The 26,505-nt window shown below is 46.3% G+C and overlaps 1 protein-coding gene across 1 annotated transcript in view; it reads left to right on the top strand.

Annotated features, from left to right (window-relative positions):
- The window catches only part of ACOXL (acyl-CoA oxidase like), a 347,688-nt gene that overhangs the window by 317,354 nt on the left and 3,829 nt on the right, over positions 1 to 26,505 (top strand). The window contains exon 17 of the mRNA XM_062208877.1: positions 1,036 to 1,137. Coding sequence (XP_062064861.1) covers positions 1,036 to 1,137 — 102 coding nt within the window. The remainder of the gene's footprint in view (positions 1 to 1,035; positions 1,138 to 26,505) is intronic.

Raw genomic sequence — 26,505 nt, 5'->3', positions numbered from 1 at the left:
GGAAGCAGAGGAAAAACAAGATTGACAACAAATGGATAACGACTGGGAGAGGGTAATAGAGAAATGAAGGGCCGCTGTGCCAGTTTATGTACTTTAAAAATGTATTTTTCATTCACTTAAAAGGCATAGAGAGAGAGAGAGAGAGAGAGATCATACATCCCCTGTGTCACTGCCCAAATGCCCACACCACCCACTGATGGGTCAGACTGAAGCCAGGAGCCCAGGATGCCATCCAGGGACTCAACTACTTAACTCTCTCTGCTGCCTCCCAGGGTGCGCGTCAGCAGGAAGCTGGAATGGGAGGTGGACTTGAGACTCCAGCTCCACGGTGTGAAACAGAGGCAGCCTAGGCAGTGCCTTGACACTGTGCCCAACGCCGGTTCCTAGCACTCTGCTTTTGTGTGACTTTGGAATTGTCAAACAAATATCAAGAGCTAAATAACTAACTGACTAAATATAATGGGGAAACTCCTTTATGAGTGTTTGGTGCCTGTGATGTCACAGGAGCTCTGTGTATAGGCTTGAGAAATTAATAGGAAAAATACAGTGAAATAAAAAGTAAGTGAGGAGTGTTATTTTTGTGAAAGGTTGATCGAAACATGCTTAGTGGAAACCGTCAAGATGATTTTATCCAGAATCCACTGTGGCGTATCCGTTCATGTCTTGGAAGGGAAGTAAACATTCTATGCATGTTGGAAAAGATACTCTGAGATGGCTCCTAAATAACTCAAGATGGGGAAAACTGGGTAAGGTTAAAGCTGACTTAGGATTGGTTGTGAGTTAATATTTTCAGATTTGGGGGATGGATACAGGGGAGTTTGTTGTCCTAGTCTGTATCTTGACGTTTTCCATAGAATGGTTGAAAATAAAGCATGTACTACACATGTAACACGTCACCATTCTGCCTGAAGAAAGTACTTACTTTTGCCATTGTATGAAATGTAATGTGGCATCATCTCTGTCTCACCTCCTTAGGTTATGCATTTTCTAATATATTACTCCTCATCCACCGCTTTCCTCTTTCCCACCCTTTAGTTTTGTCTGCTGTATGGAACGAGACTGGTGTTCCAGGAGCGAGCCTGGTATTTAGAATATAAATACTTGACCCCCGTGGCCAGCACAAGGATCAGGAGTCAGGTAAGGTGTCCCTGGGGTGCAGAAGAAAGTATTTATGGTGTGACTCTTCCCTTTCTAAGAAAACAGTCCTGCCAGTCTTTTATCGGTTCCCACTCATGGATTGGGATGCCTCTGGGACCTCACATGCCTGGTTTTATTGCGTAGCATGATCATCTTACATCTCGGACTTAAAGTGACAAGGGAGTCATTCACTGTGCATGAACTTTCTGACATCAAAAGCAGCGGAGACGATCAAAAATCTTTTCCTTGCCTTAGGCCAAAACAAAAATTAATGATTTTTATTTTTCCGCTTCTTACCAAAACCAAGGTAGCCATGGGAATTCAGTATGATAGCTACCAAGCTCCTGAAAACGAGGGCAGGGCCTGTGAATCACCAAAAATGTCTGCTCTGTAAAGAAAGCTAATAGGAGGCAGCCCACTCCTCCATCAGACTCTTTTTCTGAGCCCGCCGTCTCTGCAGGCCGTCTGTTAGACAATGAAACTCAAACAGGTGTAAGACATGGGCTCTGCGTTCAAGAGAGGTCTTGGGAACATAAGCCCAGGTCCCCTCCTGCGAGGGCAGAGGCTTTCCCCTGCACTTAGCCATCAGATTAGGTTCAGAGTCACAAGGACAGGTGATTTAGGAGTGGGCGTCATCCTTGTGCTAAAACGTGGAGGGTAGAGAATGAGGAGAGCAGAGGTGGTGGCTCAGATGAGGGGAATTGCAACTGAGCCCGCAGGCAGAGCTGCTGAAGGGAGTGAGATCGGAGAAACGGGAGTACTGAGGACGCATGTGTTCAGAAGCCGTGAGGAGTCCATCTGGCTGACGTCTCAGGTGACAGAAAAACCTGGAGAGGTCTGCAGGATCCAGGACGCGCTGGGCCCTGAGAACCTTGAAGAATCTGTTTCCTTTTTAGGAAAATGGAGATCATGGAGGCAAGGACATGTGGGAGGTTGCAGTCATCTGTCGTGATGTAGCAAATGCCCCAAATGTGTGGCTCGAAACAACCACCACTGATTATTTCTCTCGATTCTGAAGTCTGGGTAGGGCTTAGCTAGGCAGTTCTTCTGCTGCACTTGGTTGTGTCCAAAATGGCTTCTTCACTCAGCTGAGGACTACCGGGCAGTTGTCTCTGTCACCGTGGCTGCACTGGGGCTTACTCGCAGTGTGGTGCTCTCGGGGTGCTTGAGTGTCTTACGTGATGGCTGGGTTGCAAGAAGGAGCAGGTGGAGGATGCCAGCCTTCTGAAAGGTGAGACCCAAAACAAGCGCCGTGGCACTTCCTCTGAATTCTCTTGGCCGGAGGAGGTCACAAAACCAGCACAGACTCGGGGCTGCAGGGGGACACTTCACTTCCCAAGGTGAGGAGAAGCACATGCGTGTAGGGGTGGTATCTCAGTCCACTTCGTGTGGCTTTGCTAATTACCAGAGTCTTGGTAATTTATAAAGGACAGAGATGTGGTTATTACCATTATAGAGGCTGGGAAGTCCAAGAGGAAGGAAGACATCTGTTGATGGTCTTTGTTCTGCTTCATCACATGGCAAAAGGAGGAAGAGAGGGAGAGAGAGAGGGAAAGGGGGGGGGGACAAGAGAGCAAGAGGGGACACAACTTGCTTTTGTAACAAGTCTGCTGTCAAGATAATGAATTACTCTGCAGAAATGAAGTTAATCCATTCGCGGGGTGCAGAACCCCCATGGGTTAATCAGCTCTCATTAGTCCCACACCCAACACTGCTGCATTCAAGATTAAGTTTCCAACACATAAACTCTGGGAAGAACATCCAAACCATAGCGAAGGCAAAGAATTGGTGGCACCTATCTTTGGAAGAAATCTTGCACAAAGAGCATACTCACATTGGGAGATGGAAGGAGAATGGTTTTTAATTAAAGACAGAGAGAGAGAGATGGATATTTTAAATCTATTCCACCAAGTGTATCAGTGATATAGAATTAAATGAGTAATACATCAGAGGAATGTTGAGTGAAATAAATGAACTTGTACATAAAACACTGAGGTGCTCTTGTCTTCCTATAGTGCAATACACTTTCTACACTTTTTATTTACTGGATCTTCAGAGCAACCTGGGAGGAGTCACTTTGGAACAAGCTCTATCTGTAGGGTTCCAGGTTACACAGGCCTAAAGGACATTTCAAAGCTTTCTCTGTCATATTTCTGAGCTACCACCCCTGTCCCCAGTGGAGCTGGCACAAATGCTTCCCTTCCCATTTCCATGATACCCCTTTGCAAGGGACTCGAAGCTTCAGAGAAATTATTAATGCAATTTTTTTTTCACAGATTGTCTGGAAATGGCCAGTGCTTTTAGGGAAAATATAGTTTTTTAATATTCCAAATCTTCCTTGAATTTTAGTTTTTTTTTAAGATATCTCCCTTATTTTTACCCAAATATTGTGGTTGTTTGCAGCAGAAAGGCTGGTCAGAGAAAAATCGAGTCCTCTCTTGGCAGAAACAAAAGTCACTTCCCTGTTCTTCCACGTGAACCCACAGCAACCCTGTGCATGATTGCCAGCATCCTTTCACGTAGATGAGGAAACCAAGGGCCAAGCAGAAAACGCACCTTGCCCCAAACAACACATATGGTCAAAATCCACACTTTTTGGACTCCAAACATTTTCATTGATTTCCCTTGGATAAAAATCAACACCAGCCAGAAGCAGCAAGCATTCTCTGTGCCCAGTTCTTGGTTTTGAATACCATCCTCTAATAGAAAGCACCCGGGTCCTTGGAAAAATGTCCAATTCTAGGCTTGGGCGGTGAATATCCAAGATGAGCCTGGAGCGTTTTCTAATGCCTTCAAGCAAGAAAGTGCTCCCAAAATCCACAATGAGGGGAGTATAGAAGCCAGCTGAGTTTCCAACAGCCAAAGCTGGAACCATTTAAACCACAAAATAAATAATATGCTATTGGGTTATTACTCAAGGTATAAAATAATTAAGCACAGTCCTTAATGAAATAAATAAATGATTCAACAACTAAATAGATGGGGGGGGGGGAGATACCTTCCTTATGGAGGAATTCCAGATAATATAGTTAGATTCTATTGGGTCCATTCTCCTTCCCTTGAGGGAGGGTTGGACTCAGTGAGTTGCTTTTATTTTGAATAAGACAGTGTGGGAAGGAGCTGGGCACTCTACAGTGGACAGGCCTGGCAGATCCCACCTCCTCTCAGTAATGAAAGTTAGCATCACCAGTGATGATCACACGGACGAGATGTTGTGAGGAGACACGACACAGATCCTGCCCACAGATCCATAACTCAAGTCTAGTTATGAGAAACATGAGACAAAGCTAACCTGAGGAACTGTCTGCACAGTACCTCACAGTGTCCCCTCAAACTGACACTGTGTGGAAGACAAGGCAAGATGGTGACACCAGCCCGGGGCAGAAGGGAACCAAGAGACACGGTGACTACAGACGAGGTGGAATCCTGGACTGAATCCAGGATTCAGGAAAAAGGCATCAGTCAAAAAAGTGGTGAAATATGAATAAAGTCTGTAGTTTAGTTAAGAGTGATGTGCCAACACTGGCTTCTGAGTTTTCAGAGTGGACCATAGTTATATAAGATGCTACTATGAGGCTGGCGCCGTAGCTCACTAGGCTAATCCTCCGCCTGTGGCGCTGGCACAATGGGTTCTAGTCCTGGTTGGGGTGCCAGATTCTGTCCCGGTTGCTCCTCTTCCAGGCCAGCTCTCTGCTGTGGCCTGGGAAGTGCAGTGGAGGATGGCCCAAGTGCTTGGGCCCTGCACCTGCATGGGAGACTGGGAAGAAACACCTGGCTCCTGCCTTTGGATCAGCGCGGTGCGCCTGCCGCAGCGTGCCAGCCGCAGCGGCCATTGGAGGGTGAACCAATGGCAAAAGGAAGACCTTTCTCTCTGTCTCTCTCTCTCTCACTGTCCACTCTGCCTGTCAAAAACAAAACAAAAAACAAACAAAACAAAACAAAACAAAACCATAGGGCAAGAGCATGAGTGTTGGCCAAAAATAAAGCTTTTAGGAACAAAAAGAGTTATGCTGAAACTCCAGTCTAATAAGGATTCGAAATGCATGTATTTATACTTTGAAAAGTGTGTCTCATTTCATTCTTGTAAAGATCTCCAAGGTAAGCAAGGCTGGTGGAACTCCCATTCAATGGATGAGGAAAACTAAGACACAGAGAAGTTAGGCAACTGTGCAATATTCTAGCTGGACACTGACACTGGAACCCCAAGTCCCGAGTGGGGGCAGACCCAGCACAAGACAGCGGGCACTGATAGCCCAGCTTCTTTGCCAGGAGCACCACAGAGCCTCAAGGCCTATCTGATATCCCAAAACAGGCAGAAATCCATCCACAGAGTCAGAGTCGCAGAGAGCCCAGTTGTCCAGCTGAGGCCCACAAGAGTTGGGTTGGACTTTGTTTTGCTTTGTAAGGTCAAGCCATCCCCTATAGCCCATCAGATGTGATCTTTTGCTCCTGTATTTTGTCTGGGACTTAGGTCTTACATCTTGTGTAGCTGACATAAGCACCCCCAATAGATGCCAGGAAGCTCAGGTCGACCAGATGCTTCACTAATGAGTGGGGGAAGCCAAGGGCTCTTTGGAGAGAATGGGCTTGCTGTCCCTGGCAAGTCGGGTGTCACCAGGACTGGGAACAGGAGGAGCTGCTCTCTCTACCCTGATCCATTTGTCGCAGGGCTTTGGATCCAAGACAGTCCGGCATTGGAGCTCCATCATGAGCAAGCCCCTGGCACGAGCTACCTGTGTCTGGTCCATGCAGTATTTCCACAGGGGTCTGCATAGGACAATTATGTTCTTTGTTCCTGGAAAATTTAGTGTCCAGACATTATCCTGTTTCAGTCTTCATTAACCCAGACATTTGTATTTATTTTGTTACAGATAATTATCAGCATTACAGAGTTGTAACTGAGTTGTCAGCAGAGGCTCATTTTTAGGAAGAAAGTCTTTACAAATAATCCGAGAGTTAACAATTGCATGCCTCTGTTAAAACAAACTTCATTTCACTTTTATAGAACAGAATCACAATCTCAGCATCTTAAAGTGGGGTATTTGACTACAAATGGATCCTTGGCTGTGAGTCTGTTTATTTTACATCATCCCTTAAGGAGGCTTGGTTGTAGACAGAGCAGCCTCATTCTGTACCTTGGGCACCTGGGCACAGCTGCCTGCCTCCACCAGAGCCCCTCCACATTGGGACAGGGATTCTTAGTGATGAACAGAAAGCAGTAAGCCCATGAGGCCACACGGGCAGCTCACGCTGAACCATCAATACAGAAGAAGGCTTTTCAGCCTATTTGGGTTGAGAGGACCTCAGCCGGGCTGTGGGTGGCAGATCCAAAAAGGACTCCATTCAGTGTGGTGAAAATAATACTTTGCAGAAGGTTGAATCAGGTTCAATTTCCTGCTCTGAACTCCAAAACGTAGGCCATGTGAGAGTCAGGTGATAAAGGACCTGCTGGGACGTAAGGAAGAGCTGCGAGTCCCCAAGGCCGCTGGAAACTCCTGCAAGAGTAGCAGTGTTCGTGCACCACAAGCTTGTTCACAGAGCAGGAAAATAAATGCTGGTCCTGACCACGTCCAAGAAATCCCAGCACCCCGCCCTGTTTGATCACATTTACACCCATGGCTGTTCCTGCTTCACCCAACCGTTGCCGTAATGGCCGGTCTTGACCCGTCAGTGCCTTGAAACACTGTTTGCATTGGTGGCTTAACCCACTAGGCCTCCAAGGTCGTGTTCATTTTGGCACCACCTGCTGCTGTGCTATGAGAAGCCCAGGTGCACCAGCTTCAGCTGGAGTCCTGCTTTGTACCCTCACTGGGAGGGGGCCGTGGGAGCAGATCCTGCCTGCAGCAGCGGCCTCCATCTGGAAGCAGCCATTTCTCTTCTCCCTGAGTGAGTGAGCACTGCTCAGGGTCCCAGCCCCCACAAGAAGGCTGCAGAGAGCCTGTGGATGGCCCGTGCTCTTTGGGCATGGAGAAGAAGACACTGTGCCCCATACTGGAGTGCCTGGGTTCGATTCCTGGCTCCCACTCCTGACTTCAGCTTCCTACTCTCGGAGACTCTGCGAGGCAGTGACAGTGACTCAAGTCACTGGTCCCTTCCACCCATGTGCGAGATCTGGAATTCGTTCCCGGCTCCTGGTTTCAGGCCTCTGGCCCAGGGCCGTTATGGGTATTTGGGGAGTGAATAAACAGATGGGAGCTGGCTCTCTATCTCTGCCTCCCAAATAATTAAAAAATAAATAAATAAACAAACAAACAAAAGAAACCCACATGCTTGGGTTTTCGTTTCGGTTCAGTCAATCAGATGAGTGAGTCACTGAGGAGGAAAAGAATTCAAGTTCATTGACGGTGGCCCATTCAAGTTCTGAGCAGACACAGCCTTTGGCATATTGATTTATTTGTGTTTATTCCCTGGAGATGCAACTTGCAGTAGGAATATTCAGTGGTATGGCAGACACCAAAACCAAGCTGCTACTTGGCTCTTCAGAATTTAGAAGATGAATTACCCTCAATTAGTATATTTATTTATGTTACATTTTTGCATTTTATTACTTAAAGTACTCATTTTTTTAAGATTATTTATTTGAAAGTCAGAGTTACACAGTGAGAGAAGAAGAGGCAGAGAGAGAGAGAGAGAGAGAGAGAGAGAGAGAGAGCCTTCCATCTGCTGGTTCACTCCCCAGTTGGCCACAATGACCGGAGCTGCGCCGATCCGAAGCCAGGAGTCAGGTGCTTCCTCCTGGTCTCCCATGCTAGTGCAGGGGCCCAAGCACTTGGGCCACTTTCTACTGCTTTCTCAGGCCATAGCAGAGAGCTGGATCAGAAATGGAGCAGCTGGGACTCCAACCAGCGCCCATGTGGGGTGCACTACACACAGCGCCAGCCCCATATTTTGAACTAAAATAGAATGCCCTAGAACATAAATGCAGGCATTGTTAGTGGCTGCTGGCTTGAGTGGAAGAAACGCTCGGGGCAAACCTGGAGATAAGAGTTCTGAGCTGGGAAGACGGCGTGGGGATGTCAGGCCTCCTCAGGTCAGTTTCCAGGGGGTCGCATACTGCACACCTCTACCCGTGGGGCTTACACACATGCCCGTCCTCACCCCTACAAAGCGGCATCTGCTGGTGCAATGCTGCGCTCAATGTTTCTGTCCAGTGAACGCTCAGACTTGTTTCCCTTTCCCTAAGCCACGTGGATCGAGGCAGCTGAGCAGGTGTTGAGATCCTGGAGTCAGATGCCTGAGCTGAGGTTGAAGGCACTGTTTCCCCCACCCGCTGAGGCCCTCTTGACTTGGCTGCAAACCAGTGATGAAGCCGTGGGGCCCCCTGTGCTGGGTCATCCAGGCTGATTGGGGGCGCTGGTGAGAGCTGTCAAGACAGGGACCTGTTCTGCTGGGGTAGAGAACACAGGGGCTCCTGCCTGGTGATCAAATCTGTACACAATGGAGTGGTCGTATCGGGCAGGGCTGGTTTTAACCTAGTCTCTTTCCGTGGAGCTCCTGGTATACCTCCAGGGGACAGCAGGCACCAACCAGAGCCTTCTCTTCCCGGAGCCAAGGACCCTAAAACAGGAAGACAAAGAAAACATTAGTACTGACAGAGAGTACTGCTAAGAACGGGGGAAAAAAAATCTTTTTTCCTTCCCCCTTCCCCCATACTCTTGACACATGCATGCTCTTCAGTGGCATAAAATACATGGGTGAACTTATAAAAGCAGCTCATTCAACAGAGGTTAAGTAAATATAGAGAGGATTTGGTTTCTTCAGTCTGGCCCATAAAAAGGACCCTGAGGTCACCCTCCCCCCAACTCCCTGCAAGCCTGGGTTCCCCGTGGCAGCCACCTGGTCCACCCTCACAGCTCTGTGTATCTGGGGACTGAACTGGGGTCATTCCATTCCCTTCACTCAAGGGGAGCTTGTTAAGAGCAGAGAGGGCAACTTGTTTTGCTCTGTAGCCTCTCAATTCTCCTGGGGCTGCACCACCCCAGGCTCCTCGGGGGCTGCAACTTCTCCATGAGTGTCTTCGGGTTCACACCATTGATTTAAGATGCCCAGTGAGAATTTCTGGCTGGGGAAATTTTTACCTAACAGTAGCTTTTGTTTCTGTGTTACACACACATACACATTTCAGGAGGTGGAATTCAGACCAACCAAACCCCCCAGATATATCCAGTTAAGGACAAGGTGGATTTTTTTTTTTTTCTGTGATCTCAGGGAATTTAAATCTATTAATGAACTTGTCACAGAAATGATTCCAGTATCTTGGTTTTGGTATAGATGAATACGCCAGCTATAAATCAATACTTTTAGAAAATAAAATGTATTGTGGTTGCTGTCACTTGTCGGAAGTAGCCGCCTTTTTCCTCTGATTTTATAGTAGAAACGTGGCTACAGCCTGCTGCACTTTCTCCCTTCCCGGGAGATTGCAACCCCTGATTTTGGTAGCGATGCAAAGACAGCGTGGAGGGGTGGCCCCCTTTGAAGGCGCAGAGGAGGGGCAGGACTTGCGTGTGAGCAGCCATGGTCTGTGGGAGACTGTGGCTCCTTTGAGCTCCCTTTTCTAGACAGTTTGTCATTCACATCCCAGCTGATGCCCTGGAAGCCCCAGGCATTCCCTCTGTGAAGCAAGCTTGCTACCGCTGAGATGATGTCAGCAAAAATGTCCAGCCCAACTGTGCGACCTCATCGTAGTCTGTTTTCTGTCGCTAGAGCCGAATACCACAGTCTGGGTCGAATTGCTGAAGAATAAAGGTTTGTTCAGCTCGCAGCCCTGGAGGTCCAAGGTCGAGGAGCCACATCTGGTGAGGGCCTCCTTGCTGGCGGGGATCCTCTGCAGGCTCGGGGTGGCACGGGGCCTCACGTGCTGAAACGGAGCACGCTGGCGAACCTGGCTCTCCCCCCGCCCCACAAAGCCACCGACATGATCATGAGACCACAACCTCAATACCTCATCAAGTCTTGTTTATCTCCTGAGGGTCCTGCCTCAGATAGCGTTCCTGGGGACTTGGGGATATGATTTTCACCTGAGGTTTTGGAGAATACCTTGGGCAGCGTCTTCTGGGATGCAGGTGTTGGATGTCTTAACTGTGTGATGGTTACGTGAGTGCGTCAATTTTGTGATAATATAGCAAGCTGCTAGATGCTTATTCCTAGTGGCTCTGTGTGTACATTGAGCCTCAACTAAAAGGCATAAAAAGAAAAGGGAAAATAATCTTTTGGTACCTACCTAAAATCCTTTATTTATTCATTTTTTTGACAGGCAGAGTGGACAGTGAGAGAGAGAGAGACAGAAAGAAAGGTCTTCCTTTTGCCTTTGGTTCACCCTCCAATGGCCGCCACGGCTGATCCGATGGCAGGAGCCAGGTGCTTCTCCTGGTCTTCCCATGGGGTGCAGGGCCCAAGCACTTGGGCCATCCTCCACTGCCTTCCTGGGCCATAGCAGAGAGCTGGCCTGGAAGAGGGGCAACCGGGACAGAATCCGGTGCCCCGACCGGGACTAGAACCCGGGGTGCCGGCGCCGCAGGCGGAGGATTTAGCCTGTTGGGCCGTGGCGCAGGCCACCTAAAATCCTTTAAACTAAGTTAAAGCCCAACTTGAAATTTGTTCTGCAGTTGTTTTTTTCATCAGACATGTTTTACCTTGAGAGAATCATCAATGTACATGCTACTGTAGAACGTAGTACAGAAGATTTCAATGCTTGGCTTGCTTCCCTGTTGCAAAGCTGCAGGAGAGTATCACCCTAAGGACTGTGACACGGTGCAGACAAAGCGTTCTCATCACCCCTTACAGTCCCTTGCATGGATCTTTCTTCCACCTTCTCTGTAGTCCCAAGCACATCCACTAACCTGTTCTACGTTTCCATAATTTTGTCATTTCAAGAATGCCATCTTGAGCACCAGTTTTTTTCTTGATATAATTTTCTGGAGATTTATCTGGGTCGTTTCATGTATCCATGATGCGTTTCTTTTGATTGCTGAGTAGTAGTCCGTACAATGGATGCCCCAGCACTTTGTCTAACCAGTCATCCATTGAAGAATATGTGGACTGTTTTCAGATTTTGGCAATTAGAAATAAATCTGCTATAAACATTGTGTACAGGGTTTTGTATGAATAGAAGTTTTAATTTCTCTAGGGTAAAAGTCCGGGTATGCCACTGCTGGGTCACATGGTAGGTACACATTAATATTTTTAAGAAATGGCCAAACTTTTTTAGAGAGGTTATACATTTTGTATTTCCTCCAGCAATGCAGAAATGATCCTGTTTCTGTTGTATCCTCACAGGCATCTGTGGCCGCTGTTTTCTATTTTAGTTATATCGATATGCCTATATACATAGGAATATTTCATTATAGTTTCCATTTGTGTTTGCCTCATGGCTGATGCTGTTGGACACCTTGTCCTGTGCTCATTTGCCATCTGTATTCTGTTGACATCATTTGATCATGTTCTGCCTGGGTTATTAGAGTTTTTAAATTGTTGAGTCATTAAAGTTTTTATAGGTGCTAGATACTGGTGCTTTGTCATATATGTAACTTACAAATGTTCTTTCCCAATCCATTGCTTGTCTTTTGTATTGAAGTCCAGTTTTTAAATTTTTCCTTGTATGGACTGTACTTCTGTCAAGTCCAAGAACTTTTCATTTGTTCCTAAATCCTAAGCATATTTTGCTCTTTTTTTTCTAAAAATTTTATGCTTTCACGATTAAGTACATGATTGATTTTTTTTGACAGGCAGAGTGGATAGTGAGAGAGAGAGACAGAGAGAAAGGTCTTCCTTTTTGCCGTTGGTTCACCCTCCAATGGCTGCTGCGGCCGGCGCATCTCGCTGATCTGAAGCCAGGAGCCAGGTGCTTCTCCTGGTCTCCCATGTGGGTGCAGGGCCCAAGGACTTGGGCCATCCTCCACTGCCTTCCCGGGCCATAGCAGAGAGCTGGCTTGGAAGAGGGGCAACCAGGATAGAATCTGGCGCCCCGACCGGGACTAGAACCTGGTGTGCCGGCGCTGCAAGGCGGAGGATTAGCCTGTTAAGCCACGGTGCCGGCCATAATTGATTTTTAACTTCTATATAAACAAGAGGCTTAGGTTGAGGTTCATTTTTCTTGTTGCATTTGACCTACCGATGTCCAATTGCTCCAACACCATTTGCTGAAATGCTATCATCCCTTCACTGATGGCCTTAATACCTTAATAAGTGGATTGAGAGCACTTGTGTGCATCTGTTTCTGCACTCTGCTGTTTCATCCATGGATTTATGTGTCTACCCATCCACCAATACCACCTAGTCTTCATTACTGTACGGGTATAAGCCTTGAAATATGGCAGCTTGATTCCTCCCATTTCATTGGTTTTTTTTTTAGTTTTTTAAAATTATTTATTTGACAGGTAGCATGATAGACAGTGAGAGAGAGAGAGAGAGAGAGAGAGAGAGAGAGAGAGAGAGAAAGGTCTTCCTTCCATTGGTTCACTCCCAAAATGGCTGCTACAGCCGGCGCTGCACCGATCCGAAGCCAGGAGCCAGGTGCTTCTTCCCAGTCTCCCATGCAGGTGCATGGCCCAAGCACTTGGGCCATCCTCCACTGCCCTCCCGGGCCACAGCAGAGAGCTGGACTGGAAGAGGAGCAACCTGGACTAGAACCCAGCGCCCATATGGAATGCCAGCGCCACCGGTGGAGGATTAACCAAGTGAGCCACGGAGCTGACCCCTCATTGTGTTTTTAAAACAGTGTTTTAGCTATTTGAATTCTTTTGCCTTTCTGTATATATTTTGGGATAACCTTGCTGGGATTTTGATAGGCATTGAATTAAACCTGTAGATGAATGTGGGAGAAAAGACATTTTAGTATGCTGGATCTTCCAGTCTATAACAATGGTACATCTCTTCACTTACATAGGTCTATTTTGATTTCTTAATTCAGCATTCCATAGTTCTCAGCACACAAGTCTGAGTCTCATACATGTTTTGTTGGGTTTGCGTCTGTGTCTCTTGAGTAATTGTAAATGGTATTGCATTTTTAATTTCAATCTCTGTATGTCGACTACTAGTATATGGAAATATGATTGGCGTTTATATGTTGTTCTTGTATCTTATGACTTTGCTTAACTTATTACATCTAGGAGATCTTATAGGTTCCTTGAAATTGTCTACGTAGTAGACAAACTTGTCATGGGCCATAAGGGAAGGTATTTCAGTGATATAGGATTCTGAGTTCTTTCCTTTTAGCACTTGAAAGCAATTCTGGCCTACGTGATTCCTAATGAAAATCTGCTGCCATTCAACTTGGTTTTTTTCCCTTACAAGTGAGGCATCATTTCTCTATATTTTTGCCTTCAGGATTTTTTTTTTAAAGTATCATTATTTTCTGCAAGTTTCCCTGTGACGTGTCTGGCATGAATTACTTTGGATTGATCCTATTTGGTGTTTTCTAAGTTTCTTCAATTTGTTGGCTATGTCTTTTTCCGAATTGGGAGAGTTCACAGAAGATGATTCAAGTGCCTTTCTTCTTTTTCTTTTTTCTTTCTTTTTTTTTTTTTTTTTTTTTTTTTTGACAGGCAGAGTGGACAGTGAGAGAGAGAGAGACAGAGAGAAAGGTCTTCCTTTACCATTGGTTCACCCTCCAATGGCCGCTGCAGCCGGCGCATCGCGCTGATCCGAAGCCAGGAGCCAGGTGCTTCTCCTGGTCTCCCATGGGGTGCAGGGCCCAAGCACTTGGGCCATCCTCCACTGCCTTCCCGGGCCACAGCAGAGAGCTGGCCTAGAAGGGGGGAAAGCGGAACAGAAACCGGCGCCCTGACTGGGACTAGAACCCGGTGTGCCGGTGCTGCAGGCGGAGGATTAGCCTGTTGAGCCGCTGCACCGGCTGAAGTGCCTTTTTTCTACCCTCTATCTTTTTTCCCAGAATTCTGATGACACTTAAATTATATATGTGTGTGTGTGTGTACATATATATACATCTATATGTATACACATATATACATGTATACATAAATTATATAATGCTATTTAATAGATCATATGGATATAATATATTAAAAATATATAATGTTATATATTATTATATATGTGTATGTGATGTGTATATATTGTCACACAGGTCCTGTGATATATTATCACACAGTCCTTGAGACTGCGCTAATTTTTTAAGTCTATTTTCTATTACTGAGATTTGGTAATTTCTATATTTCTATCTTTCAGTTCAAGAATTCTCTCCTCTGTCGCCTCCATCTTGTTGTTGAGACTGTACACTGAATTTTTATTTTGTTCACTGTGTCATTTCTTTAAAAAATAAAGATTTGTTTTATTTATTTGAAAGGCAGACTTACAGAGAGAGAGATAGAGACAGAGATCTTCTATCCACTGGTTCACTCCCCAAATGGCTGCAGTGGCTGGAGCTGGGCTGATCTGAAGCCAGGAGCCAGGAGCTTCTTCCAGGTCTCCCACGTGAATGCAGGGACCCAAGCATTTGACCATCTTCCACTGCTTTCCTGGATGCATTAGCAGGGAGCTGGATCAGAAGTGGAGCAGCGAGGCCGGCGCCGTGGCTCAACAGGCTAATCCTCCGCCTTGCGGCGCCGGCACACCGGGTTCTAGTCCCGGTCGGGGCACCGATCCTGTCCCGGTTGCCCCTCTTCCAGGCCAGCTCTCTGCTGTGGCCAGGGAGTGCAGTGGAGGATGGCCCAAGTCCTTGGGCCCTGCACCCCATGGGAGACCAGGAGAAGTACCTGGCTCCTGCCATCGGAACAGCGCGGTGCGCCGGCCGCAGCGCGCTACCGCGGCGGCCATTGGAGGGTGAACCAACGGCAAAAGGAAGACCTTTCTCTCTGTCTCTCTCTCTCTCTCACTGTCCACTCTGCCTGTCAAAAAAAAAAAAAAAAATTAAAAAAAAAAAAAAAAAAAAAAAGAAGTGGAGCAGCCGGGACTTGAACTTCTATCCAGCCCATATGGGATGGAGACACTGCAGGCAGCAGCTTTACCTGCTAGATCACAGTTTTAACCTCATGTATTTGTCATTTCCAGTTTCATTTGGGTCTCCTTTTTATCTTATATTTCTCTGCTAAGATTTTATATTTTTTTCATGAAACTTTCCATTTTTTCTTTGATCTCAAGCATGTCCACAATTTTTCACCGAAGTATTTTTATGATGGCTCTTTTAAAATCTCTGTCAGGGCCGGCACCCGGCTCACATGGCTAATCCTCCACCTGCGGTGCCGGCACACCGGGTTCTAGTCCCGGTTGGGGCACCGGATTCTGTCCCGGTTGCCCCTCCTCCAGGCCAGCTCTCTGCTGTGGCCAGGGAGTGCAGTGGAAGATGGCTCAAGTGCTTGGGCCCTGCACCCACATGGGAGACCAGGAGAAGCACCTGGCTCCTGCCTTCGGATCAGTCAGTCATCCCATATGGGACACTGCATCACAAGCGGCGCCTTAGCCCTGTGCACCACAGATGGTGGCCCTGGTCTTCCTGGCTCCTAGTCTGAGCAGTGACGGAACCTTTCGGGGCAGTATAGAGGAAGAAGTCTGGCCTCATGTGGCACTGCTCCACTGTGGACCGGGGTCCATCACCTCATTACTGCCCTGTCTGGATAGAAGTCCGATTTCTCCACCCAGCTCGGCCAGAGAGGTGAGCACACCCTGTTGTTTCTGGGTGAAAGTGCAAGTTTTGTTAACCTCCGAGACTTCCATGTTCACTACAAGGTAGCCGAGTTCACGGCTGCTCCCTAGGGCCGTCCACCCCATGGGCAGTAGCTTTTGGAGTGAAGTGCTGACTCTCACTAGACGTGCCTCGGGCACGTCCCTCGAGGTATAGATCTCGACTCCACTGACCCCAGGGGAGCCCCTTCACCCCGTCCAGTAGTGGGTGGAGGACCCATGTCCCCATCTGGAGAGCCAGGGGCAGAGGGGCACGGTGCTGTCTGCAGTATTTGGCTGGAGCCGTTACTCTCTGAAAGCTTTCTGTCTTGTTAGACTATTATTTTTCCTGGCCCTTTGGTTGGGGGTAGGAGCTTCTGTTGGGACTTTCGTCTGCATCTGTTGGTGTTCCCGGGTTGCTAGCTTCATCAGCTCCAGCATGGGATAAAAGAGGCAGAGAGAAAATCCAGGGAATTCCCCTGCGTTTGTTTCTTGAGTCCCATGGTCCCTGCAAAGTCCGGTTCTCCTCACCTTTTAGGGTCTCCGAAGCTCAGGAGCTTCCGGTGTGCTCATGAAAACCACGCCCATCTTCTCACAAGTGAGCTGTGACTACAACTTCTGAGACAAGGAAACAGTACCGGGGAGGATGTTTCTGGAGTTTTCTGAGTTCTTTGGACCCTAGATCAGTACTTTTCATGGACCTTCTGTTTTTCTAAGCTCCATCTCACTTGAATCATCTCCAGGTGTCCTGTTCTCATCCTAAAGAATCTGCCTCCAGGGGCTGGCGTTGTGGCACAGTTGGTTAATGCCAGGGCCTGAAGCACCAGCATCCCATATGGGTGCCGGTTCGAGACCCGGCTGCTCCATTTCCTGTCCAGCTCTCTGCTGTGGCCCAGGAAAGCAGTGGAAGATGGCCCAAGTACTTGGGCCCCTGCACCCACGTGGGAGACTGGGAAGAAGCTCCTGGCTCCTGGCTACGGATCGGCACAGCTCTGGCCATTGCGGCCATCTGGGGAATGAACCATCGAATGGAAGACCTCTCTCTCTCTCTCTCTCTGCCTCTCTTTTTTGTGTAACTCTGACTTTCAAATAAATAAATAAATATTTTAAAGAAAAGTAAAAGAATCTGCCTCCAACTATTCCATCCAGGGACAGTAAGTTACTCCATCTAGAGGATCTTTTCCAGTCTTTGCCGGCTTGAGAACCATATCATCCTGATTCCCATACATTCAAGCAAAGAATTCTGTAAGACAAAAAGTTATCCTTTCTACGGCAAAATGAGGAAAATAAGATATATTGGGTTTTTCACAACATAAAAGTGTTTCCGTAAACAGAACGCCCCCTTCCACCCAGAAATAACAAGGCGTCATCATCTCTCTGGATGGGCTGAGTAGAGATAGCCATACAAAGAGCACTCCCCAAACAACCACAGCGGCTCCAGGCCACATGGACACAGGAACCCAGTCACTGAGCCATCAGTGCTGCTTGCCAGGTCTACACTAGCAGGAAGCTGGAGTCAGAAGCCAGAGCCTGGTATTGAACCCAGGCATTTGGATATGGGATACAGGCACCTCAACTGATCTCCCAGCCACGGGGCCACATGCCAGTCCCTAAATGTAATTTTTCATTAAAAATTATACTGTGTTTCTCTTACTTTTTAGGTGTTGAGGCTGACCCTTTAGATAAAAAGTAATGGTAGAAAACATTTTTTTTTCTTTTTTCCTTACCTGAAAAGAAAAAACTGGAAATCACATATTGGTTACCTTGAGTTGTTTTTTTTTTCCTTTCTTTTTCTTTTGAATAAAAAAATTGAGGTCTGCTTTATATACATTGAAGTGTGCAGAACCTAATGGTCCAGTTCCATGAATTTTGACAAATGGCATCCTGTATGATAAATAGCTCAGGCCCAGTAGGGAAAGCGTTCATCACCCAGGAGGTCTTCCTGGCCACTTTCCCCTGCTCCCTGTCCCAGCCCCTCAGGCTCCTGGCCTTCACAGAATGCAAGCAGATCGGCTGCTTCCTGTACTCTGCAGGATGCTTAGGAAACATGCAGTAGTCTTCCTCCCTCTCTCCCTCCCTCCTCCTTCCCTCCCTCCCTCCCTTCATTATATACACCTGCCTGACTTCTCCCAACTCCCTCTCCTCCCCAATGCTCATCTTCCTAGGACTCCACTGTGTCAGTCCCCAGGAGCCGGTCTTGTGACCTCCAGCTGACCTCCGTAGGAACAGTATCTGTATTTATACTTACCTGGAGAAAGGGAAAAAACAGCTGAAGACTTAAGACTTACTATTTTTCTTGCATTAAGACAGTTTGATTGCACTAAAAATGTTTATTCTCCTGTGGATGGACATTCCAGCTGTTCATGAGCTGGTGTCGTTATGAAAATGATTGTCAGGAACATAGTCGTGCAAGTTTTCTTAGATGTATATTTTCATTCCTTTTGGTATTTAGAGATTAATGGATCCTGTGGTAGACATTTGTTTACTTAAGAGACTGCCATAAACCTCAGAAAGTGGTTGTACCTTTCCACTAGCAATGTACGAGCTATCCATTGTCCCCCTCTTCACCATTTATTATTGATAATCTTTTAACTTTCAGCTATTCTAAATGGCTGTACAATAGTACCTTCTGTGTATTAATATTCATTTCCCTGATATAGAATGGTATGTGCATCTTTTCAGGTGCCTAGTGGTCACTCACATGTCTTGTTTTGGAAAGCATGTGTGTAAGTCTTATGCCCTCCCCCCCCCCCCCGGCTCTCTTGCTCTCTTGCTCTCCCTCTCTCTCTCTCTTTCATCAGTGTGTGTGAGTATGTGTGTGTGTGTAATATTGAGTTGTAGACTTTCTGGATATAGGTACTTATATTTTTCCCAGTGTATGACCTGCCTATTCGGTTTCTTAATAGCATCTTTTGATGAGTGGACATGTTTAAGTTTGATTAAGTAAAAGTCGTCAAATTTGAATTTTCTATGTTAGTAACAGGATGTCTTTTCTTTGCCTAACCAAGTGTTACAAATATATTTTCCTGAGTTTTATTTTAGAAGCCATATGATTTTTACTTTTTTAAAAAAAATTTATTTATTTATTTGAAAGTCAGAGTTACACAAAAAAGAGAGGCAGAGAGAGAGAGAGAGAGAGGTCTTCTATCTGATGGTTCACTCCCCAGTTGGATGCAAAGGCCCGAGCTGTGCCAGTCCAAAGCCAGGAGCCAGGAGCTTCTTCTGGGTCTCCTATGCGGGTGCAGGGGCCCAAGTATTTGGGCCATCTTCTACTGCTTTCCCGGGCCATAGCAGAGAGCTGGAGTGGAAGTGGAGCAGCCGGGTCTTGAACCGGTGCCCATATGGGATGCCGGTGCTTCAGGCCAGGCTGTTAACCCGCTGAGCCACAGCGCCGGCCCCCATGATTTTTACTTTTACATTTAGGTTATCTTCTATCTGAGATTAATTTCTGAGCGTAGTACGAGGTTAATTGTTTTTCACACACTGTCCAAATGCTGGAGCGCCATTTGTTAAGAAGTCTGTCCATCCCCGGCTTCCTCCTGAAGACTCCGTTGGGCATGTAAATGTGGATCTGCTTCTGGACTTTCACTCTACCCCACGGATCCACACCTATTATTCTGCTAATTCTTATTGATGGTTGCAGTAAATCTTAGACTAGATAACAAATTCTTTAGCTACTTTCTTCCTTTTCAGAATCATTTTGGCTCTCCTGAGCCTTCTGTACTTGCAATGCCCACGGCGCAAAAGGGCCAGCAGCTAGGATGTGTGACTGCACTGGGTCTATGCATCTGTTTGGAGGTCGTTGGTACTGTAACAAGTCATGAACGTGCCATGTCTCCATTCCCTCCAGCCGTGTTTTTAAATATTCAGTGACAAGATTATTGAACATGTTCATTAAACTTTGAGTTTTTATATTTTTAAAGCTATTGACAATGTATACGTTAAATTTTAATTTTTTAGGGGCTGGCACCGGGCACAGTAGGTTAATCCTACTGTTTTAGTCCTGGCTGCTCTACTTCCAGTCCAGCTCTCTGCTGTAGCCTGGGAAAGCAGTAGAAGATGACCCAAGTCCTTGGGCCCCTGTACCCACGTGGGAGACCTGGAAGAAGCTCCTGGCTCCTGGCTTCAGATCAGTGCAGCTCTGGCTGTTGTGGCCATCTGGGGAGTGAACCAACAGAAGGTTGGTTTTTGTCCCTCCCTCTCACTGTCTGTAACTCTAACTCTCAAATAAAATAAATAAAATCTTTTAAAAATTTTAATTTTTTAAATACATGTTCCATTGTTAGTACGCATACAATTGATTTTTGTACATTTACTTGTGTACATAAGATCAGTAAGTCTCTTATTGTTTATTTGTAGATTCCTTGAGATTTTCTAAATATATGAGGACAAAATGTTTTACTCCTTTCTTCCTAATCTGTATGTTTTTAATATATTTCAATTATTGCATTGACTAAGACCTGCAACATCATAATGTTGAGAAGAAATATTGAAACAAGGCATTCTTGCATTTTTCCTTTTCTTAGGGGTAATTGTTCAATATTTTGGTGTTAACTGTAGTTTGTTCACAGGTATTCTTTATAAGAGTGAAGAAGGTTCCTTCTATTCCTAGCTTGAATTTCTATCTTGAATGGTTTTGAATTTTGTCCATTTTTAAAATTTATTTTTAGCATAGTGAGCATACAATTTTCCTCCTTTATTCTATTATCAAATATGTTAACTGGTAAATGTTAAGCCAGTCTTGCATTTGGAGGATAAACCTCACTGGACCATTATACTTACCTTTATAAATATATATTTTTTTTAAAAAAAAAACTTATTTGAAATGCACAGTTTTTTCTGAAAAGTTTTTTTCAAAAACGTATTTGAAATGCAAAGTTACAAAGAGAGAGAGAGACAGACAGACAGAGAGAGAGAGAGAGAGAGAGAGAGAGAAAGCTTCCATATGCTGGTTCACTTCCCAAATGGCTGCAATGACGAGGACTGGGCCAGGCTGAAGCCAGGAGCCAGGAGCTTCCTCCAGGTCTCTCACGTGGGTGCAGGGGCCCAAGGACTTAGGCTATCCTCTGCTGCCTTCCCAGGTGCATTAGCAGGGTGCTGGATTGGAAGTGGAGCAGCCAGGTCTCAAACCAGGGCCCATAGGGGATGCCAGCACTGCAGGAGGCAGCTTTACCTGCTATGCCACAGTTCTGCCCGCCCCCTTACATATTATGACTCTGTAAATATCTTGTTAAAGATTTCATGTCTACATTCAGATTTTATTTTCTTGGCTATGACTTTGGTAGATTTTAGCATCAGGGTATGCTTCAGAAAATGAAAAGCAGCTCTCGTCCTCTTTATTTTTTAAAAAGAGATTTTTTTTTATAAAATTGTAGATCAAAGTTTCAACCTGGTGTTATATGCTCTTATACTAAAGAACTTGAATTTTAATTTCATCTCCATTTTTAAGGTATATTTAGATTGACTTGTCATCTATTGTCTTCTGTCTTGCCTCATGAGAGTTCAGTTTTTTTTTTTTTTAAAAAGATTTGTTTATTTATTTGAAAGTAAGAGAGAGGGAGAGACAGAGAGATCCTCCATCTGCTGGGTCACTCCCCAGGTGCCCTCAACAGGCAGGGTTGGGTCAGGCCTAAGCCAGGAGCCAGGTACTCCATCCACATCTGCCATGTGGGTGGCAGGAGCCCAAGCACTTGGGTCATCTTCTGCTGCCTCCTCAGGCACATGAGCAGGGAGCTGGATCCAGAGCGGAGCTGCTGGGGCCTGAACTGTTGTTCCCATACGGGATGTGGTTGTTGCAAGCAGCGGCTTAACCCACTGCACCACAATGCTAGCCCCCAGCTGTCACTCTTATCACTTTACTCATGCATGAAGTTTTCTCTGACTAATCTTATGGTTTTTCCATTCCTTTGGTCTTAAGCAATTTTTCTATGATGTGCCTGAGTGTGGTTTTTTTTTTTTTTAATCTATCTGCTTGATATTCATTGAGCTCGAGAGTATGTAGAAGATATTTTGTATATCAAGTGCAGAAACATCTGAGCCATTGTACCTTCGTGTATTTCTTATCACGTTCTCTTTAACTTCTGGGATCCCAGTTGCATGTAGGTTAGATTGCCCTTGTAATTCCACAGAGCACCGGGGTTCTGCTCGCTTTATTCTCTTTGCCCACTTTGGTATGACTTCTACTGGTTTGTTTTAAAAAGTGCCAGTCTTACTTCTTCAATGTTTATTTTGCTGTTCAAGCTATCCGTGAATTTTTATCTCAAATATTCCATCTTTCAGTTCTAGATTTTTCCTTTTAGAAGCCACATTTATATCACGAAATATGTCATTATAACCCATTCTATCTATTGTCTTATCTTAAACATTCTTGAACCTGTTTATAATAGTCGTTTTAATATCCTTATTGGTTAATTCCGATAACTAACCATTTACAAGTCTGCTTTTATTGATTGTGTTTTCTCCAGATTTTGCCTCACATTTTCCTGCTGCTTTGTGGGTTTCTGATGTTTATTACACTCCAGAGATCGCATATAACAGTTTTTATTTTGTTTTGTTTATGTCCCTGCTTTGGGGGGTTGGTGGCTGGGGTAAGGGGCTGATTGTGAAGACTCTTGGCAGAGTCAAGTGAAGGACAGAGTGCATTGTGTTCAGCCCACAGCCGTCCCGTGCTGCCTCTCTGATCCCACCAGCAGCTGAGACCGGGAGGTGGGGAGGGGTTGCTGGACTGCAGCCTCAGACACCTCTGACTCCACCTGCAGCACAGCCCACACACCCAGGCGTTACAAGGATGTACAAGACAATATGTGGTTCTCTGGCTCTCTGGCACCCGTGAACGTCTGCCTTTATAGCAGAACTCTGGATTGGGGTTAGGAGTTGTTGTGCCATTTGGTGCGTGTCTACTCCAGTTCTTTCCAGTCCCGGTACATATGGTCCTTTTCCTCAGCCCTCCAGAGGCTGTCCATCTCTGATGGTCTCACACGCCCATCCACCTGCACCCCAAGCAGAACTCCATCTTCCATGTAGAAACTTGAGTGGCTTTGGCTTCCCTCTAAAAAGCTTGTTTCTATCTGAAATCGCTTCATTCATGCTCCCTTATGTTTAATGCTTCCCAGTAGTTCCATACAATGTGTGGTTTCTATTTTGTCCAGATCCCTCTGCTTCTTACCCGGTGAGCACAGTTCTCTTGGATCCTTCTACATCTGAACAGAAGTAGGAACCCTCTCAAGTTGCTTTTGGAATCATTCAGATCTAGGAAGTTAGAACCCCCAGGACCCTGGATAAAGAAGTCCTCCACAATAACTCTGGTCTCTCCCTATAAACAGTTGGCTCTCTGTGGCCATGAGTTCCACATCCATGGATCCAACTAACTGCATGTTGAAGATGTTCATACAAAATAAACCATGTCGGCCGTCGCCGTGGCTCACTTGACTAATCCTCCACCTGTGGCGCTGGCACCCCAGGTTCTAGTCCCGGTCGGGGCACCGGGTACTAGTCCTGGTTGCTCCTCTTCCAGTCCAGCTCTCTGCTGTGGCCTGGGAGGGCAGTGGAGGATGGCCCAAGTGCTTGGGTCCCTGCACCCGCATGGGAGACCGGGAGGAAGCACCTGACTCCTGGCTTTGGATCAGTGCAGCGCCGGCCATAGCGGCCATTTGGGGGGTAAACCAACGGAAGGAAGACCTTTCTCTCTGTCTCTCTCTCTCTCACTGTCTAACTCTGCCTGGCAAAATATTAAAAAATAAAAACAAAAAAAAGTCTGTACTGAATATATACAGGCAATTTTTCTTGTCATTCTTGCCTACCAATAATATTTAACAACTATTTACACAGAATTTATGTTGCATTAGGCATTAGAAGTCATCTAGAGATGATTCAGTGTATATGAGAGCATGTGCATACACATAGGTTATTTGCAAATACTATGCCAGCAAGGATATTGAAAGACAGATGTATTTAGTTCCTATAGTTTATGGGGCTCCCATCTCTCTCTCTCTCTCTCTTTCTCATATTTATTTATTTAATTTGATAGTCAGAGTTGAGAGAGAGAGAGAGAAAGAGAGAGATCTTCCATTTGTTGGTTCACTTACCAGATGACCACAATGACCAGGGCTGGACCAGGCCAAAGCTGGGAGCCAGGAACTTCATCCAGGTCTCCCACATGGGTAGCAGGGGCCCAAGCACTTAGGCCATCTTCTACTGCTTTTCCCAGGATGGAATTGGATCAGAAGTGGAGCAACTGGGACACAAACTGGTGCCCATAAGGGATGCCAACATTGCAGGTGGTGGCTTTACCTGCCATGCCACAAAGCAAGCCCCAAGGGCTCCATCTCTTAAATTTTTTTTGATTGAAAATTATGCCTCTGGAGACTCACGCTATAGCGCAGTGGGTTAATGCCCTAGCCTGAAGCACCAGCATCCCATATGGGCGCCGGTTCTAGTCCCAGCTGCTCCTCTTCCGATCCAGCTCTCTGCTATGCCCTGGGAAAGCATTGGAGGATGGCCCAAGTCCTTGGGCCCCTGCACCCACATGGGAGACCCGGAAGAAGCTCCTGGCTCTTGGCTTTGGATCAGCGCAGCTCCAGCCGTTGCGGCCAGTTGGGGAGTGAGCCATTGGATGGAAGACCTCTCTCTCTCTCTCTGCAACTCTGACTTTCAAATAAATAAATAAATATTTAAAAAAAAAAAGAAAGAAAAAGAAAATTATGCCTCTGGTGGGAGCTGATGCTGTGGCACAGTGAGTTAAGCTGCCTCTTGCAGTGCTGGCATCCCAGACTGGAATGCTGGTTGGCATCCTGGCTGCTCTGCTTAGCTCCCAATCTTGCATCTGGGACAGCAACGGTTGGGCCCCTGCCACCCATGTGGGAGGCCAGGATGGAGTTCCGGGCTCCTGGCTTCGGTATGGCTCAGGCCTGGCCATTTGGAGAGTGAACCAGCAGATGGAAGCTCTCTCTTTCTCTCTGTCACTCTACCTTTCAAATAAATAAATCTTTTCGCAAAATCTCTAGGAAATTGGGGAAAAATGTTATTCTTTCTGGGTATGTTCAGATTTCATTGAGCCTGTACTTATCAGGCTCAACTATCAGATGACTAAAATGCCATATTCTTTCGTACGAAAAGGTGTGAAGCTAATAGTAACTCTTTATATTAACCACCTAATTGAATATTCTTTCTTGTTTCATGTAAATGTTCTTGCAGAAAATGCTACCAAGAGCGGCATTGTGGTTACTTTAATTCCATTGCCAAAACTTTTATATGGTTTCCTGTATTCTAAAAGGGAAGCTCTATGCACTTGTCTTCTTTTTAAACCTCTCTTCTTATGAATCAGTCGCAGAATGAATCAAGGGCAGAGGTGTGCGTGCAGTGGGTAGAGCTGACGGCTCCGCAGCAGCAGCCTCGTTTTAGGCAATGATGATGAAGCAGACTTCACAGGGATACGGTCGAGTTGCAGAGAAACTGTGCAGGTGCCCGACTGCAGAACAGGTGCACACAAGGTTTAGAGATGCTCACCCTGGGGCCAGAGCCACTCGGTCCCTCCCTCTTAGACATAAGGATGGCTTCATGGATTGGAAATGGCAACGGCAGGGTTCCAAACCCCATTTCCTGAAGTGGGTGTTTTTAGTAATACTTAGCAAATAGTTGAATTGTGTACTCTTTGGCTGAAAACAAAAATTGCCACAGGACGAACCCTCCCTCCAATAACTCTCTAGTTAGGCTACGTAAGGGGGACGCTGCTGCTCCCTGGTGAAGGTGGTAATTTCTTCGCTCCAACATGTCAGATTACGCTAAATATTTCTTATCAGCTGAAGAAGTCATCAACATAAACTATCATTTACATTGATTCAGAGGAAAAGCTGGAGTCTGGGGTACTGAATAGAGCTGTGGGATTTTGTTTTGCGCCGTGAGACTGTATGGGGCAACCTCAGACCAGGACGCCCAGCCTGCAAAGGCCTGGCCTGAGCCCGAGGCCTGAGCGGTGTTCAGTGGGGACAGGAATGGGGCTCCCCTTTCTCAGGGGCTGTTGGGTAAGGAGACGGAACCACGGCACACATCGTGAGGTTACGCCTCTCACCTGTGCGCCATGTTTGTTTTTCTTTACAGTGACTGCTAATCAGGCACTAGGGGTTAAGGTGGCAAATTAGCCATCCCAGACCTCCCACCCCGCTTAGGGAATGTTTGTTTACAGGATGAGTGATTCTGCTGGAGAATCAGTGGGAGATAAGTCAGACCAAGGCCTCTGCGTGGTCAGTGAGTTTGGAAGTGTTTACAAGCATTAGCAAGAGCTGTAGGTTAATGCCTCAATTGTGGCCATTGTTACTGGTCATAATTTAGCAGTCAGCAGGCTGCTGCTTTTTAAAAATATTTTTGCTTATTATTATTATTATATTTTGAGAAGTGGGAAGAGACAGCAGGGGCAGGGGTTGGGGGTGGAGAGAGAGGACCCATCTGCTGGTTTGCTCTCCAAATGCACATCCAGAAGTCGGGAACTCAGTCCAGGTCCCCCATGTGAGTGTCAGAGACCCAGTTACTTACACCATCACCACTGCCGCCAGGGTCCACACTAGAAGGAAGCTGTTGGGAGCCAAGCCAGGCATCAAAGCCGGCGCTCCAGCGTGGGGTGTGGCCACCTAACCCCCAGGCTAACCGCCAGCCCTGCAGGCTGCTCTTTTGAAGGCACTGGAATTGTGTTTGATGACAGGGTGATGGGCTGCAGAGGAGCATGGGGGGCTGCTTGGCCAGTGCTGAAGGGTCTCCCCA

This window comes from Lepus europaeus, chromosome 13 (assembly GCF_033115175.1).
Source record: "Lepus europaeus isolate LE1 chromosome 13, mLepTim1.pri, whole genome shotgun sequence".
NCBI classification, from domain to species: Eukaryota; Metazoa; Chordata; class Mammalia; order Lagomorpha; family Leporidae; genus Lepus; species Lepus europaeus.
The sequence above is the reverse complement of the archived record's forward strand: the minus strand, read 5'-3'. Positions and strand labels throughout refer to the sequence as shown.